The 16,966-nt window shown below is 40.8% G+C and overlaps 1 protein-coding gene across 1 annotated transcript; it reads right to left on the reverse strand.

The window, feature by feature from the left end:
• Window positions 1–2,788: 2,788 nt before the first annotated feature.
• On the reverse strand, window positions 2,789–7,836 carry LOC116685299 (butyrophilin subfamily 2 member A2). The gene is made up of 7 exons (XM_032510421.1): window positions 7,579–7,836; window positions 6,393–6,740; window positions 4,387–4,422; window positions 3,843–4,121; window positions 3,551–3,682; window positions 3,046–3,367; window positions 2,789–2,914 (listed from the first exon to the last, which is right to left on the reverse strand). The coding sequence occupies exons 1-6, from the start codon at window positions 7,685–7,687 to the stop codon at window positions 3,315–3,317; spliced, it is 957 nt and encodes a 318-aa protein (XP_032366312.1). The 5' UTR covers window positions 7,688–7,836; the 3' UTR covers window positions 2,789–2,914; window positions 3,046–3,314.
• Window positions 7,837–16,966: the final 9,130 nt, after the last annotated feature.

A 16,966-nucleotide genomic window follows, 5' to 3' on the forward strand; every position in this document is an offset into this window, starting at 1 on the left:
CTTTTCTTTTACAGATCCTACACTTGGGGTGACAGGTGTCGTGCAATGTACTTATCCCCGCCAGGATCTGTATCCCCTGGCCGCGGGAGCGCGCATGCACACAGAGCGGATATTCTGCTGCCTTTCAAATTGTTTAACTGCTGCACTTTAATTTTACCTCTTTAATAGAACATATAGCGACGTGGAAGACTCTGCAGGGTTTTCCATAGTAACATGGGTCTCAGTTAACTACATACATAAGTTTATAAAACACTTTTTTCACCCGTCTACCATATGAGTTACAAAGGAGGTACTCAAAATATCAGGCTGTTTTTCACCTGATATTTTGTGTATCCCACCCCCTGACATGCACCCAAAATATCAGGTGAAAAACGGCCTGATATTTTGGGTACCCCCTATGTAACTTTTGCTGGACAACAGAAGACCTCTCCAAATTTTGTCAGGTTGTTCCTTGTGACCTGGTTAACACACAAAATAACACACATGATGACAGGACAGACACACAAAATATCAGGTGAAAAACAGCCTGATATTTTGAGTACCTCCTATGTAACTCATATGGTAGACGGGTGAAAAAAGTGTTTTACTGAAAAGCCATATTAGCCATATTAAACTAAATTAAATTAAAACAGAAATCACGTTAGAGGACAGGGAGGATACGCCTATCAGTCCATAATAGTAAACGACGCTATAAACAATTCACACGTCGCCTTAATGTAACAGACAAACTTATTTATGTAGTTAACTGAGACCCATGTTACTATGGAAAACCCTGCAGAGTCTTCCACGTCGCTATTTGTTCCATTTAAGAGGTAAATTAAAAGTGCAGCAGTTAAACAATTTGAAAGGCAGCAGAATCTCCGCTCTGTGTGCATGCGCGCTCCCGCGGCCAAGGGATACAGATCCTGGCGGGGATAAGTACATTGGCACGACACCGGCCTTTCCCGCCCTAAACTAACGGCATGCCAAACCGTGAAGAACTTTAAAAAGCACCGAGGTCATCTGAGGACCAATGAGACCAATAACCTGAGCTGTGAAGGGTTAGAACCATAGATATACAACAATATGGTTCTGCCTGTGTGTTATTGACGCTAATATGGAGTAGGCCTATATTAGTCCATATAGAGCCTTCTGATGATCTTTATCTTATGACGAGACAACACCCAGTCCGTCTCTCAGTCGCCTTTATATATCACAAAGTTAGTCATTCTTACCGTCTTTATCACAAAGTGTTTTCCCGGTCAAACACAGAAGACACAAACACAGCAGATCCACTAGATGATTCATATTCGTCGATTAATTACTGGAACAAAGACGGAGCTCTTCTTAAGAATAATGGCGACCCGTTATTCAGCTTTTTACTTTCGGTTTCAGCCTCCACCCCCTCCTCGGAGCTCGTTCCTGCCCAGCAGCAGCAGCAGGGGAGGTGGGGCTCTGCCGCCATCTTGTGTCTTCTTACTGTAGTTACTCTGTCTTGTCCAGTGTTGTCAAGTCCGCTTATTATAAGCGACTTTGGGCTTGTTTTTCGGGTCGTTTTTTGTAGTTGCTTATTTGGGCTTGTTCCCAGCTCCATAATAGGTTGTCAAGCAGATGTTTTCTAGATGTTATTTAACATAGGAGTGTCTTGCCTGTTCCCTCGGTCCCGCCCCTTTCGACATTCATTTCACACTGGAGACAGCAGCGTTATGTCCCGCCCACTTCCTGCTTCTTATTGGCTCTGACCGAAATGGCAACGAGTACCAGCCAATCAGAGGCAGAGCAGGGCAGTCTGTTTTTTTTCTAGTTAGGAAAATGCGCGAGTAGCGACCATTGACTGTATATTATTGATTAATATTAACGGTCTATGGTAGCGACTGATGGTGACTGGTCCGTATGAGTTTTAGGAGGAATAATGCCCGGGATAAAGTGGGAGAAATACGGGAAGAAGTATAACAAAGACTGGGAGAAAGAGAAAGGAGAAAAAGAATGGATTAATGAGAACAACTCAAAATTAAAATCACTGTAAAAAGTGTCTATATTTGATGTCCCATCAGTTTACTAATGTTAAATAATGTTAAATAATGTTAAATAATGTAAAAGGTGGTTTAACTCCCTCCTGGGGTCATTGTCCTGAAGCTCAGGGGGAGATAATAAATAAACTGGACCGTGGGGACAGTTCACCAATCCGTCCCCACTGAGTGTAAAACCTCCACAGTTTATTTATTGTTCTCTTCCAGGATCTTAGGGGGGGTCCGTAGAAAAAGCTGCTGGTTTTGGGCTTGTTTTCACAGGCCTGGTTGCTTATTTGTTATTTTTTTTTTTTATACTTCTTTCTGACATAACTGACTTCTTCGACTTTATTTCAACATAACATACTGTGATTTTTTTTTCATTTTGTTTTTCAACCTCTTGTCGACATACTAGACTTTGACTGTTTTCAGCATACTATGTCTTTTTTATGTTTTTTTCCACACTATGACTATTTTATTGATTATTTTGACTTGCTGTACTATTCCTATTTTTGTTTGCTATAGTTTAAAAGTAATGAGTTCTGCACTATGATTACATGTTTGCATCCCAGGTTGTTATGGTAACGGCTCGGTTATGGACCAGAAATCCCTGCAGAGCGTGAAAACCACGAGGACTCTCCGATCCAGGACCAGCAGACCCAGAAACCATAAACAGGACCTTTGTGAAACCTTATTGAATCTGAACTGTCAGAGTGGCGTTGACCTGTTGGTTCTTTAGGAAGCTGGAGATTCTTATGTTGTTGTTTTGTCTTGTTTTTGTAAATTATACATTATTATTATTATTAATTATTATTATTAATATTTATTTTATGTAGGTCCAACCACCAACAGACCATAATAAGTCTCACAAAGATCTCCCATAAGGCAACATGATGCAGATTTACACTCACGTTATTTACACAGTGCTATTTTATAACAGGTTTTTCAAAATAAGTTACTTTCAAAACAATTTTACAATATTACTGTCTCTGAATTGTAATGCTTTACGTTCCTTATGCGTTACCGTTAGTAACGCGTTACTCCCAAAACTGCACACATACACACCGTACTTCTATTCTTGTGAGGACACTGGTTGAAATAATAAATTCAAACATCAAACATCTAACATGGGTTAAACATCTAAATGTTTAACCCTAACAGGTCAGAGTATTTCTGAAAATTAGGTCGGAACAAATTTGCTTTACTTTCCAAAAATGTCCAAACTCTTAAGGACTAAAATTCAAACTGGTTCTCATAAAGATAGTAAATAAACACACAAACACTTTTACAACACTCGTACATGTAAAGTCACCGTACATTTTGTGGTTATAGCATCTCTGATGCATTTTCATGCAAACCCTTTCTCTGCTGACGAGAACCTGCAGCAAATAAGAGAATAGATTCCATGAAGTCAACTTTTATATTTATAATACATTTACATTTCATCAAAACTCTGTTATACAAACAGGTAGCTCCAATCAATCTGATTGGTTCGCAGCTGTGTTATTATAACCAAATACAAAGGCTTTGACTCAAAGTCCTTAGAATTAGACTCAACTTACCTTTATTGCAGCGTACTGAGATGATATTTGTAACAACAAGCAGAGCTAGAACTAGACCAAGAACCAGAGCTACCAAAGATAATCCACCAATCCATCCGAATGCTTCCCTGGATGAGTACTCACACACTTTCCCTGAAACACATCACAAACAGCTGATAGGACTCAAACTGCACACCAGGTACAACACACAGACTACACACAACACTTAAAGATGTCTACAAATCTTTACAACTAATAATAAATGAACAATTTTAATTCTTTCCTGGTTAAACCACAAAGAAAGAAATCTCACCACAGATATGAACAAAGGTCTCAGCCTGAGTCTGATGGCTGATTTCCTCCTGGGTGACGACACAGCGGTAGTTGTCTGTCTTGTTCACCGTGGTGACGAGGGTGATGTTGTAGCTGTCTCCTCTTTCTGAGGTCCGTGTCTCCTCAGCAGGAAGTGGGTTTCCAGCCCCGTCCCTCCATTCTAGTTTGGGTTTTGGAGTTGCCCTTCGGACTTCACACTGCAGCAGCGCTGAGTCAGATGTGGCGTTCAGGGTCCTGATGTACGGCTCTGGAGAAGCAGCTGTGAACACAGTATAAACGTTCATATATACATATCATACGTTCAGTATAAAAGGTTTATGAAAGACAGAAAATTATAGAAATGTGATCATATAACACTGTTGTTTATGCCTAACATAGGGGGGTGTATACCCCCCCGTCTACCTGCTACACTGTGAGAACAACTAAAGTCCCCATGAAGGTCCTGCATCAGAAGATGTAACTGATCCTGAGGTTTACAGAGTTATAGCACACATTACAGAGATTAGAGACCGTGACATCATCACCTGGGTTTTCTCCTGATCGGTCTTTGAAGACTCGTTCTGAAAGAAAAATGAAAACATTAATTGGAGGATGATGGTTTACTATTATGAACTAAATGATCTGAGCCTGGTAATGGAGTTATAACATCTAAAATGGAGCGGAACAAAGCGATGAAAGAAGCAGCAATAACTGTGTTAATCACCTGAGTTAACATTAGAGCAGCAGTAGCTGTGTTAATCACCTGAGTTAACATTATAGCAGCAGTAGCTGTGTTAATCACCTGAGTTAACATTAGAGCAGCAGTAGCTGTGTTAATCACCTGAGTTAACATTAGAGCAGCAGTAGCTGTGTTAATCACCTGAGTTAACATTAGAGCAGCAGTAGCTGTGTTAATCACCTGAGTAAACATTAGAGCAGCAGTAGCTGTGTTAATCACCTGAGTTAACATTAGAGCAGCAGTAGCTGTGTTAATCACCTGAGTTAACATTAGAGCAGCAGTAGCTGTGTTAAACACCTGAGTTAACATTAGAGCAGCAGTAGCTTGTTAATCACCTGAGTTAACTTAGAGCAGCAGTAGCTGTGTTAATCACCTGATTAACATTAGAGCAGCAGTAGCTGTGTTAATCACCTGAGTTAACATTAGAGCAGCAGTAGCTGTGTTAATCACCTGAGTTAACATTAGAGCAGCAGTAGCTGTGTAATCACCTGAGTTAACATTAGAGCAGCAGTAGCTGTGTTATCACCTGAGTTAACATTAGAGCAGCAGTAACTGTGTTAATCACCTGAGTTAACATTAGAGCAGCAGTAGCTGTGTTAACACCGAGTTAACATTAGAGCAGCAGTAGCTGTGTTAATCACCTGAGTTAACATTAAGCAGCAGTAGCTGTGTTAAACACCTGAGTTAACATTAGAGCAGCAGTAGCTGTGTTAATCACCTGAGTTAACATTAGAGCAGCAGTAGCTTGTGTTAATCACCTGAGTTAACATTAGAGCAGCAGTAGCTGTGTTAATCCACCTGAGTTTAACATTAGAGCAGCAGTAGCTGTGTTAATCACCTGAGTTAACATTAGAGCATCAGTAGCTATGTTAATCACCTGAGTTAACATTAGAGCAGCAGTACTGTGTTAATCACCTGAGTTAACATTAGAGCAGCAGTAGCTGTGTTAATCACTGAGTTAACATTAGAGCAGCAGTAGCTGTGTTAATCACCTGAGTTAACATTAGAGCAGCAGTAGCTGTGTTAATCACCTGAGTTAACATTAGAGCAGCAGTAGCTGTGTTAATCACCTGAGTTAACATAGAGCAGCAGTAGCTGTGTTAATCACCTGAGTTAACATTAGAGCAGCAGTACCTGTGTTAATCACCTGAGTTAACATTAGAGCAGCAGTAGCTGTGTTAATCACCTGAGTTAACATTAGAGCAGCAGTAGCTGTGTTAATCACCTGAGTTAACATTAGAGCAGCAGTAAGCAGAAGCAGAGACTCAGCTCCTACACCATGATTTAGAAGATCTTGCAGGCAGCAGGACGATCAGCGTCAGTTGCTTACGTGGAAAGACAAGAGCACGTAGTGGCAGAAGAGAAAAAGATGGCAGGTCAATTTTTTATACCTTAAGCATCACAGGTTGAAATGACAAGAAACCCGGTCCACTGAATAATTATCAACTTTTAACCGTCTCAACATCACTGTGAGTGCTCCTTGTGGAAAATGTGTTCTTGATAGTTTACTGCCCCATTTCTAACTAATGACATCATTCCCCCCCCCCCCCCCCCCCCCCAGCTGTTAGTGACCCTGGTCGTGTGCAATTCACATTAAAATGGACCCTGGTCTACCCTGATCTAACCCACCTCGCGACCTGTGTTGTTGAGAAGAGATCGACAAGGGGGACCCCGTTCAAACAGTCAACCTGGGTTTAACCCTGGTTGAGTCCTGAGTGTGAAAGGGGTTTTAGAAAAAACACTTTACCGTGTTCAAACCTAAAATGACAGCTGGACATTAACAACAAATCAAGAATTAATTAAAGAACTCACCAACAACAAGGTTAATGTAGAATGTTTGACGTGGCTGAAGACGAGGAAAATAACAGGTGTAGACTCCACTGTCAGATATCTTTGTATTTCTGATGATTATGGAGGCGTTGCCGTGTTTCAGTTCATTTTGAAAATGAGAGACTCGACCTTTGAACTCTTCACTCTGACCTGGACGACCGTTGTTGTAATGGATGCCAGCGTCATACAGGAACACCTCCTTCAGACCATCGGGTTTCTGAGGATCTTTCCTCCAATCAAAGACCTCCGTTACAACGCACTTCTTGGTGCTGAGAGAACAGGGCAACACCACGTCGCTGTCTTCTCTAACGACCACTTTAACATCGGACCCTGGAAGACAAAACATACTTTAATCATTATGTTAAAATAGAGAAAGTCGGAGGAAATCTGAATATACATAACATCTTATCTCCAATAAAAGCATCAAACTGCAGAGAGTCTCCATCAAACACTCTGATCTCTCTCTGGCAAAGATGAGAGATGTTCTATCATTTACTTTCTCAATATATTTTATCAATTTATCATTTTAAAAAAATCATAAAAAAACATAATTTCAGCTTTTCAACTAGGAGGATTTGCTGCTTTCTTTGTCATATATGAGAGTAAATAAAATATAAAGGTTTTGTATTGTTGATCCTATTGGAGTCTCCACTCTGAGGAACTGGGAACAATTATTTAATATTGATCCATAATTATTAGTAGAGAGATTCTTACTGAAAGCAGCTGCAGTCTAAACTAAAACCAAGCTGTTATATATTATTATTATTATTATTATTATTATTATAATTATTGTTATTATTCAAATTGTCAGACACAATACCTTCACTTTAAACATTGTAGAGATCAGTGACATTAATCAAATTAGGACTCAACTCATCTGTGTTAAGATAGATCTAAAATACACCTGATCAATATATTATTATTACAGCAGATCAATATCTGAGATAATATAACACGGGGGACCTCATAGAGAACCAAATCTGACTGAATGAACCCAAACGCCTACATCTACGTTTCCTGTCCCTTCACACAATCCAACCCGAGTTACAAACCTTTACATATGATAACAGCATAGTTAGCTAAAGTAAGCTTCCATGTTATGTTATTAATGTCTGACCTGATAAACATCACCGCTGATAAACTGCTTATTGAGCTTTAACTTTCTCACCTTGTTCCTGTCCCAGTGTCGGTCCAGACAAAACCAGGACCCAGACTAGAACCAGCAGCTCCAGAGGTCCTCCATTAAGGCGACATGTCCTAGTTCCTGTCCCCCCCATGGAGAAATTACTTTCGCTTGGACGCCACAATCTTATGAATATAGAAATACGGCTGATAGTCCTATGTAACTTTGCAGCAACTGATTAGGCTGAATGTAACAGGAATGTGGTGTTACTTCTTTACCTGACGGTCACACCGGGATCTGCTTGCTGTATCCTGTATTTCCTGTATTCTAGCCCCGCCCCCCCCTAGACACACCTGAGTGCTGGCTAAGTATCTCCATCTGATACTTTATACATTTTACTTGACTACATTCATCAGACATATACAGTATCATTAATTTAATCTTACACATTTATAAAACATAATATATACTGTTTCCTCTTTAACAGCTGACTGCCACTTTCTTTAGCAAATTAGCACCAATTAATATATATACTGTGTGTGTGTGTGTGTGTGTGTATATATTTACACACACACCACACACACACACCACACAGTATATATATGTATACTGTGTATATATAATACCCCAGATGTCTAAGCACATATTCAAAAGGTCAATATTCCTACTGTCTCCACGGTGATAACAAGACAACGTTTATCTTTAACACTTTAAAACTCTGGCTCGGCTCTTTATTAAATATAATCTACAGGTTTTACTGAGCAGTACTGCATTATCATTAGTAATAAGATTTAAAAACCAACAGACTCCTGCTTCAAATAGTTAATATCATGTTTTAATCATACAGGTGTAGCAGTGAGGGCAAAGATATGAAACATGCATTCATCAAAACATCTCCAATTAAAAACACACACAACCAAGTTAAAAAAATATATAAAATAATTATAATAAGGCAACATATGTTAAACAGTGCTTTACAATAAAAACATGTCCTTTCTAAAGGAAGACCCAGGTTTTTAGGAACCAGTTGGATAATATCTCCACCTTTTCTTTATGTTATGCAGTTTATTAACATTGAAATCAAACATTTATTACTTAAAGTCAAGTTAAACGTCATATTTTCTGTCTCACTTTTGTCTTTTAACATCAACATAATCTTTAGTGGAGTTATTCAGTCAGTATGTTAAGATACTTTCTGCTGTAGATTTCATTATAATCAACAACTATATCTTCATAATGATTATCACGTCATTGATAATTGGAAGAAAGTTCTTCTTGATTCAGAGTTAAGAATAAAGTCACAGTCGCTAGTTGAGAATTTATTCATTCTTCTGGACTTTAACCCAGTTTTAGAGAGATATAGATAAATATATATATGGCAGTATATATATATATATATATATATATATATATATATATATATATATATATATGGCAGTATATATGTATATATATATGTCTCTAACTACAGTCAGCCGTCATTCATCAACAACGAGCAGAATGCAGCGTCGACATTTCAAACAACAGGAAGTACAAAAATAGAAAATCAGCTGAAGTTTCTTTTCACAATAAAATCATCAGACCATCATTTTCTACAACACCTTCTATCACCTGATATTCTGATCAGAACTATTCACATTCACATTTTTCCGGGAGTGCAGAGAAGCGTGTGCGTGTGCGTGTGTGTGTGTGTGTGTGTGTGTGTAACATTAACGTTATCTAACAACTAACAAACTTCCTATTTATTTATTTACAGAATTGTTGCTTTGTGATGGACCAGCTGTTTGTTGAACTACAAGTTACACACATGAATATTATAGATTTTGATGTGAGCATGAGATCTGGTCTGAGATCTGGTCTGAGATCTGGTCTGAGAACGGGTCGCCTGGTTATAGAGGGCTTCGGTTCGGTCCTTTCTGCTTTAAGCCTCCAAGCTTTAGGAACTCAATATTTCTAATATTATTTACATAATTTAATTTTTTTTCATGTTACAGATGTAACAAAAGAGTAACATCAAATTCCCGTTACATTCATCCTTTGCCTCATGAGTTGCTACAAAGCTAATTAAGACTATCAGCTCCGTTTTCCTATATTCATGAATCAGTTTGAAAGAGAAAAACAAAAAAATGTTGAAACAGATTAATAAAAAACATTAAAAAAACAACATGCAGAGAGCTGAACAAGCATGATTACCTACAGCGACATTATAGAATAGGGCTGCACGATTATGGCCAAAATGATAATCCATGTTATGCTACGTTCTTCTTATGTTGAAGTTGTATGTTGTCATATAGTTCACTGTTATACATACAGCTGCAACACATGGAAGTGAAAATTATCTGAAATAATCTGGATTTTTTTTTAATGTATCGCTGAGAAAGCTCCTTCACTTGTTTTCAACAACAAATGATTAAAAGAGCTTGGGGGGTGTGGGGGGGGGGGCTATTAGGGCTGCACAATTAATTGAATTTTTATCACGATTTTGACTTCCCACGATCAAATTTGCGTGATCGAGCGTTTATTTCTTTTAAAGCGTCATTTCGTGGAACGCTCCAGGTTTTTTTGTAAAGCCAATCTACCGCTACTACCGTCACGCTACTGCTCATGAGCCAATCAGAGTAGTTCACTGCACGGTGCAGCTTAGTTTCAGATGGAGACAGTCCCAGAGGACAGAGTAACGGGAGGACAACTCAACAGATAGCAGTCGGTTATACGTGGGTCTCAAGGTTTACCAGTTTACCTAAACGCAACATTTTGTCCCGTCTGTTGTTTTTCAGACAACAGCAGTGACCAGTGCTAGTTGTTGCTAGTTAGCGTCTGTTAGCTGTTAGCTAGTAGCGTCTGTTAGCTGTTAGCTCCTCTGGGACGCACCGGTGCTAATGTCCTCGCATCCGTACATATCCTCGCATGTAATGTTGTTATATGGATATGGTTTAGTTTTGCATTCCATGTAAGAGGACCAGATTTCTCAGACAAAAACCGGGTTACATTTTCAGCTCAGAAGTGGACATACCTCAAAAAAACGTCATGTTTTTTATTTCTGTAAAACTTAAAACGGGGACACTAGACCTTGAGCTGTTTCCCCTAACAGACCACATCATGGAAAGGATTTCGAAGGAGGTCGACCTTTCTGTTAAAGATTAAGATCCTTTTTTAAAACATAAAAGTCCGCAAAATTGCGTTCGCTAAACCCACCAGACTCCATGTAAATATTTGGTGATTTTAGCATCGTAACACACGGCTTTCTGAAACACCTCTGAGCTCTGAGCAGCGCTGGCTCTGCTGCCTTAGACCTCGTGTGTGGGGGTGTGCAACTATTGGCTACGTTTGGTCAATGTTTTCTTTCTGGCATTCCAATTTCGGGTCTGTCAGTCACAATGAAACCGGGGACATTTCAGGGGACAGATCCAGCCGGGGACAGGTCACCAAAACCAGGGACTGTCCCCGGAAACCGTATATTGTTAAATATGAGGGGCAAACCTGTATTTGAACCAGTGTTTCTGTGGTAACTCTGCTATCGCGGTCGCCACGGCGAAGAACACAGGAGAAGTTATTGAATGCAGCTAACTTCAGTTGGTAGAGTAACAGCGTGAGACGGAGCTGCTGGGCCTGGACCTGGTCCTGGGCTTGGACCTGGGCCAGGACCTGGGCCAGACATGTGACCCATGGCCAGAATATCATAGTTCATAAAGATGCAGCGCAGTGACGATACAGACGTTTCATACACACGACGTGTGTTTCCGCCCTTCGACCCGTGCTGGACCCGTTCATAATGATCAGCCGTCTCTCTGTGAGTAGTGTCTATCACACTCCCTCTCGAGTTATTAATAGCCTATGTGACGATAAAACTTGTTTTGGTTAAAATCAACAAATAATCGTGAGAATAATCGTGATCAAAATCTTGATCAAAAATAATTGTGATTATCATTTTTGCCATAATCGTGCAGCCCTAGGTTCTATGGACTGTCTCACAGAGAGACTGATTCATTATGAACCGGTCCAGCACGGGTCAAACGGCAGGTCAGTGGAGTTACACAGCTCGTGTGTGCCCAGGTCCAGGTCCAGGTCCAGGTCCAGCAGCTCCGTCTCACACGCTGTTACTCTACCAACTGAAGTTAGTTGCATTCAATAATTTAACAGCGATAGCAGGGTAACCAGCGGTAACACTTGTACAAATACTCATGCTTAACTGTTAACAATTGTCAGAAGTGTCAGAAGAGTGACACCGGCTCTGTCTCCGTTGCTGGGAGCCGTGTGTGAGTGAATGGAGGCGGGGCTGTGCGCAGAGTAAGAGGACGGGTTCGTTGTTTTTCTAATACACCCACCGTCAGTCTGAGTCCATTCAGTCAGATTTGGTTCTCTATGAGCTCCCCCCTATGAGTAAAGGAGCCAGTTGAGGTGGTTCGGGCATCTGGTAAGGATGCCTCCTGGGGGGGGGGGGGTCCAGGCACGTCCAGCTGGGAGGAGGCCACAGGGAAGACCCAGGACTAGGTGGAGAGATTATATCTCCAACCTGGCCCGGGAACACCTAGGGACCCCCCAGTCGGAGCTGGTTGATGTGTGAAGTGTCCTTTGAAGCCTTGGATCAGCGATGGTTTAGTGTTAAGAAGAGTTCTTTGTAGCAACTCATTTAGACCTGAAGGATCTTCAGATCATCTGCTGCCCTGGTTCCCTTTCCTCCTTATGAGAACCTGCAGCAAAGAAAAGAAAACATTTCATCAGGTCAACTTTTATATTAGACAGACATTATCGTGGTGGCCAAAACAAATAGATTTACATTTCATTAAAGGTCTGTTATAAAACGTGTAACTCAAATCAGGCAATCTGATTGGTTCCTAGTAGGGTTTAATCCCGGGAAATCTGATCAAGACTATTTCCTGATTCCCAGGAAAGGTTACGATTAAAGGTCTATTGTTGTCAAATGGTAACGTTGATCCAGGCGACGGTGCTGTAACATCGCTACGGTAACAAAGGCTCACTAAATTCATCACGCAGCAGTAGTCTACATCCGTGGAGGCGGAGAGAGCGTTTTCTATCTGCAGCCAGTTAGTCACGAAAATCAGTCGATCGACGCTCTCTGCTCCTGAAAACACACTCCAGAAGAAAAAGGAGAGGACAGGGTGAGAATGCAGCAGATGTCACACACTCAGCAGACCTGATCACTCAGCAGACCTGATCACTCAGCAGACCTGATCACGCAGCAGACCTGATCACTCAGCAGACCTGATCACGCAGCAGACCTGATCACGCAGCAGACCTGATCACTCAGCAGACCTGATCACTCAGCAGACCTGATCACTCAGCAGACCTGATCACGCAGCAGACCTGATCATTGTGTGTCACTACAAACTGAGAAACAAAAGAAGATAAAATTGTCTAGGACAGCGGTCGGCCACCGGCTCCGGAGCCAGAGCAAATTAAAGACATAATTTCAGCTGTGGCTTCCTCAAATGCCTGTGATGAATCTAAAGACTAAGGTGATATTAAACAAATTGCGCTGTTCTGCCGGTATGTAAACTCGACTGGGCCACAAGAAGAAATGATCCAGTTGATACCACTAAAAGGCCAAACACGGGGGGGATGTCTGTGAGGCTGTCTTGAATTGTTTAAGAGCAAGAGGAATAACCCCCCCCCCCCCCCCCCCCGGTGTCAGTGGTACAGACGGAGCACCAGTACGACAGGAGAGAACAACCGCTTTGTGGCTGTACTGCAGAAGTTGCTGGACAGTAAGTTGCTGACTCTTCACTGCATCCTGCACCAAGAAGACCTGTGTTTCAAACATTTCCTCCGGAATGCACAGAAGTAATGAATGTTGTCATTCAGATTCTGAGCAAATTAATGGCGAAAGGTTTAAATCCCCGTCAGTTCCGTTCGTTACTGGACGAGCTGGGAACAGCCAGAGTGGCTGGGAAGCTCCACGTCTCGTAGACATGACAGCGCACCTGGACACCTGAACACCTGGACACCTGGACACCTGGACACCTGAACACCTGGACACCTGGACACCTGAACACCTGAACACCTGGACACCTGAACACCTGGACACCTGAACACAGCTCTTCAGGGTAAAGGACGCGTCGCCCTGGGAGTCCTTCACCCTGAGGACCTGTGGAGGTTTTGCCATTCGAGCCCAGTTGACAGTCCTAGCCCTATTTTACTAAGCCGTTAACCCAACGTTTTTAGTTTTTTTTTCGGAGTTAAAAATGATTTGTTGCATGCAGAAATGTTATTTCATTTTCTCTGCAGTCGTTCATTGATTTCATAAATGTAACACAGTACAGTTTGTTTATACATCGCACAAAGGCAAAAAAAAACGTTATATACAGAGTTATTTCATTTAAAATTTCAAAAGGGTTTTGTGGCTCCCAGTGTTTTCTTTACTGTGTGAAACGGGTACAAATGGCTCTTTGAGTGGTAAAGGTTGCCGACCCCTGGTCTAGGACAACAAAACCTACTAAGACTTGTGACAAAATTAAAATGCTTTACAGACTGTTGCCGTCATTTTCAGGAGCAATACATAGATAAAGGTCTGTTTTAATGATGATTCTGTAAAATATGTTGATGTTGGACATAAACTGTCTCCTTTCTCTCAAATAATAAAACAAATAATAAAATTTGCGGGATCTGATTCATTTAATTTTTGTGAAACATATGAAACATATTAAACTGTAGTTCATAGGCGTGATAATGACCATACACCCAGCAATTACATCTAGTTCCTTTGCACAATAAGTATCACGTTCCTCCGCGTCTGATAAAAAAACGGACTACCGAACTGATAGCTGGTAACATGGAGGGAAGCCTGTTACACACACACGCACGCACACACACACGCACACACACACGCACACACACACGCACACACACACGGCAACATTATACAATAAAATCCCTGTAATAGATACGATCTTTGTAAAATCGTTGGTCTGTCAGAGTGTTGTCTCCTTTCAGAAGACGTAAATTGATATGTTGTTGATTTTTCTTATATATTTAAATTATATTGTAATATTTATTATTTTTACATTGAATGTTGAAAACAAACATGACTACAGTTAACAACGTGGTGACGATGCTCAAGTCAAACTCAGGCTCCGGGAACGAGGCTTTTCATTGGTTCTTTCCTAGCGGCTGCTCTAAAGCTGCTCAACATCGCCAAGTCAGCTTGTGGGGGTATGTTTTTAAGATGTGACAAGCTGTAAAACACTACACGCACGCACACACACTACACGCACGCTACGCACGCGCACACACACACACACACACACACACACCACCACACACACTTTAAGGTGAATCTTATTTGATAATGATGACACATTATGGATATGTTGATTCAAAACAATTGTCTAAACTTACCTTTTATGCGTTGTATTGTGATGACCTTAGTAACAACAAGCAGAGCTAGAACCGCAACAACACTCAGAGCTCCTAAAACTAATCCACCAAACATCCACCCGACCACTTCCCTGGATGAGTCCTGATCCACTGTCTCTGAAACACATCACAAACAGCTGATAGAACTCAAACTGCACACCAGGTACAACACACAGACTACACACAACACTTAAAAATAAATGAACAAATTGAATTCTTTCCTGATTAAACCACCAAGAAAGAAATCTCACCACAGATATGAACAAAGGTCTCAGCCTGAGTCTGATGGTTGATTTCCTCCTGGGTGACGACACAGCTGTAGCGGCCGGTCTGGGTCACCGTGGTGATGAGGGTGATGTGGTAGTGGTCTCTGGTTTCTGGGGTCCGTGTCTCCTCAGCAGGTAGTTTGGTCCCAGCCCCGTCCCTCCACTGGACTTCAGATGTTAGAGAAGCACCATGAACGTCACACTGCAGCAGGGCCCAGGCTGAGGTGGCGTTGAGTGTTGTGACAGATGGCTTTGGGGCTGCAGCTGGGGACAGAGTTTAAAGAAAAGCTTATTAAAGATGAACACATTAAAATGATAGAAATGTGATAACAATGTTGTTTATGCCTGACTGTAGATACTTTCTGTTTAAAGAGAAGAAGAAAGAAACAGGAGACTTTGATAGAACATTTTTTTTACTTTTTAGAAATTGGATAATTAATAATCACTGAAAGCACAGTTTGTGACATGTGTGTGGACTTTAAGAGTTTCTAAAAAAAATAATATTCAAAGATTCAGACACAATACCTTCACTTAAAACTGTTGGCCTTTAAACTTGTAGAGATCAGTGACATCTTCAAAATCCTGACTCCCCTCATCTGTTTTAAGATAGATCAAAGTAGATCTAAGTAGATCTTTCTTTTTGATGCGGTCTTTCTTTAAATGACTGCTAATTCATTTAATGTTTAATTTCACATTTTACACTGTAGGAAAAGTGCACGAAGAATCTGCTGCCAGGGGCCAGATAAATCTGCATGAAAAATCTGCTGCCAGGGGCCCGATAAAAGCTAAAAGTAAAAATATGAGTGTACCTGAGGTACACTGTTGGGAAAGTGCATATCTGGAATAAACTCCCAGAAACCTGTAGATCCGCTGCTACTCTCAGTTCTTTTAAATCGAGGCTGAAGATGCTACCTTTCTTTAAATAAATTTATTTTAAGATAAATCTGCACGAAAAATCTGCTGCCAGGGGCCAGATAAAAGCTCGTTGATATTTTCCTTCTGTCAGGGACAGAACTGAGTGACATAATTTCCCCAAGCGGGGAACAGTAGATGCGTTTTGAAACAATTACATTTCTTATGCTGCACTGTAACTTTTATTCTTGTGTTTTCCTAATGTTTCTATTTTGTTTTTAAACTGTCTATTCATGTGTTTTTTTTTTTTTTTTTAAGGCTTATGATTGTTAACTGTTTGTACTTGTGTTTTATTTGTTTAACTGATTTGGTGTAAAGCACTTTGAATTGCCCTGTTGCTGAAATGTGCTCTACAGATAAAGCTGCCTTGCCTTGCCTAACATATATCTGATATAATTTTATATATAAAATTAGATATTGATGTAATAGTATAATAACACTTATAGAGAACCAAATCAGACTGAATGAACTCAGACTGAAGGTGAGAGCTCTTGTTAAAGGGTGCTCTAAGCGATGTCTACAGAGACCGGGTTTTTACAGTACCAGGCAGCTAGCAGATAGTAAGGAGATGTTTTTTACAGTGTGTTCAGGGGACAGGCAGCTAGCAGATAGTGAGATGTTTTTTTACAGTGTGTTCAGGGGACAGGCAGCTAGCAGATAGTGAGGAGATTTTTTTACAGTGTGTTCTGGGGACAGGCAGCTAGCAATAGTGAGGGAGATGTTTTTTACAGTGTTTCAGGGGACAGGCAGCTAGCAGATAGTGGGAGATGTTTTTACAGTGTGTTCTGGGGACAGGCAGCTAGCAGATAGTGAGATGTTTTTTACCAGTGTGTTCAGGGGACAGGCAGCTAGCAGATAGTGAGGAGATGTTTGCTTTGAAG

This window comes from Etheostoma spectabile, unplaced genomic scaffold (genome assembly GCF_008692095.1).
Source record: "Etheostoma spectabile isolate EspeVRDwgs_2016 unplaced genomic scaffold, UIUC_Espe_1.0 scaffold00569736, whole genome shotgun sequence".
Lineage (NCBI taxonomy): Eukaryota > Metazoa > Chordata > Actinopteri > Perciformes > Percidae > Etheostoma > Etheostoma spectabile.

What these genes read in the sequence shown, in the direction of transcription:
- LOC116685299 (XM_032510421.1), bottom strand. Translation starts at nt 7,687, where the DNA reads ATGGGGGGGACAGGAACTAGGACATGTCGCCTTAATGGAGGACCTCTG. An exon ending in CCGATCAGGAGAAAACCCAG is followed by an intron (nt 4,122 to 4,386) that starts GTGATGATGTCA and finishes CTGTGTTCACAG; the next exon opens with CTGCTTCTCCAGAGCCGTAC. An exon ending in CTCAGTACGCTGCAATAAAG is followed by an intron (nt 3,368 to 3,550) that starts GTAAGTTGAGTC and finishes TATTTGCTGCAG; the next exon opens with GTTCTCGTCAGCAGAGAAAG.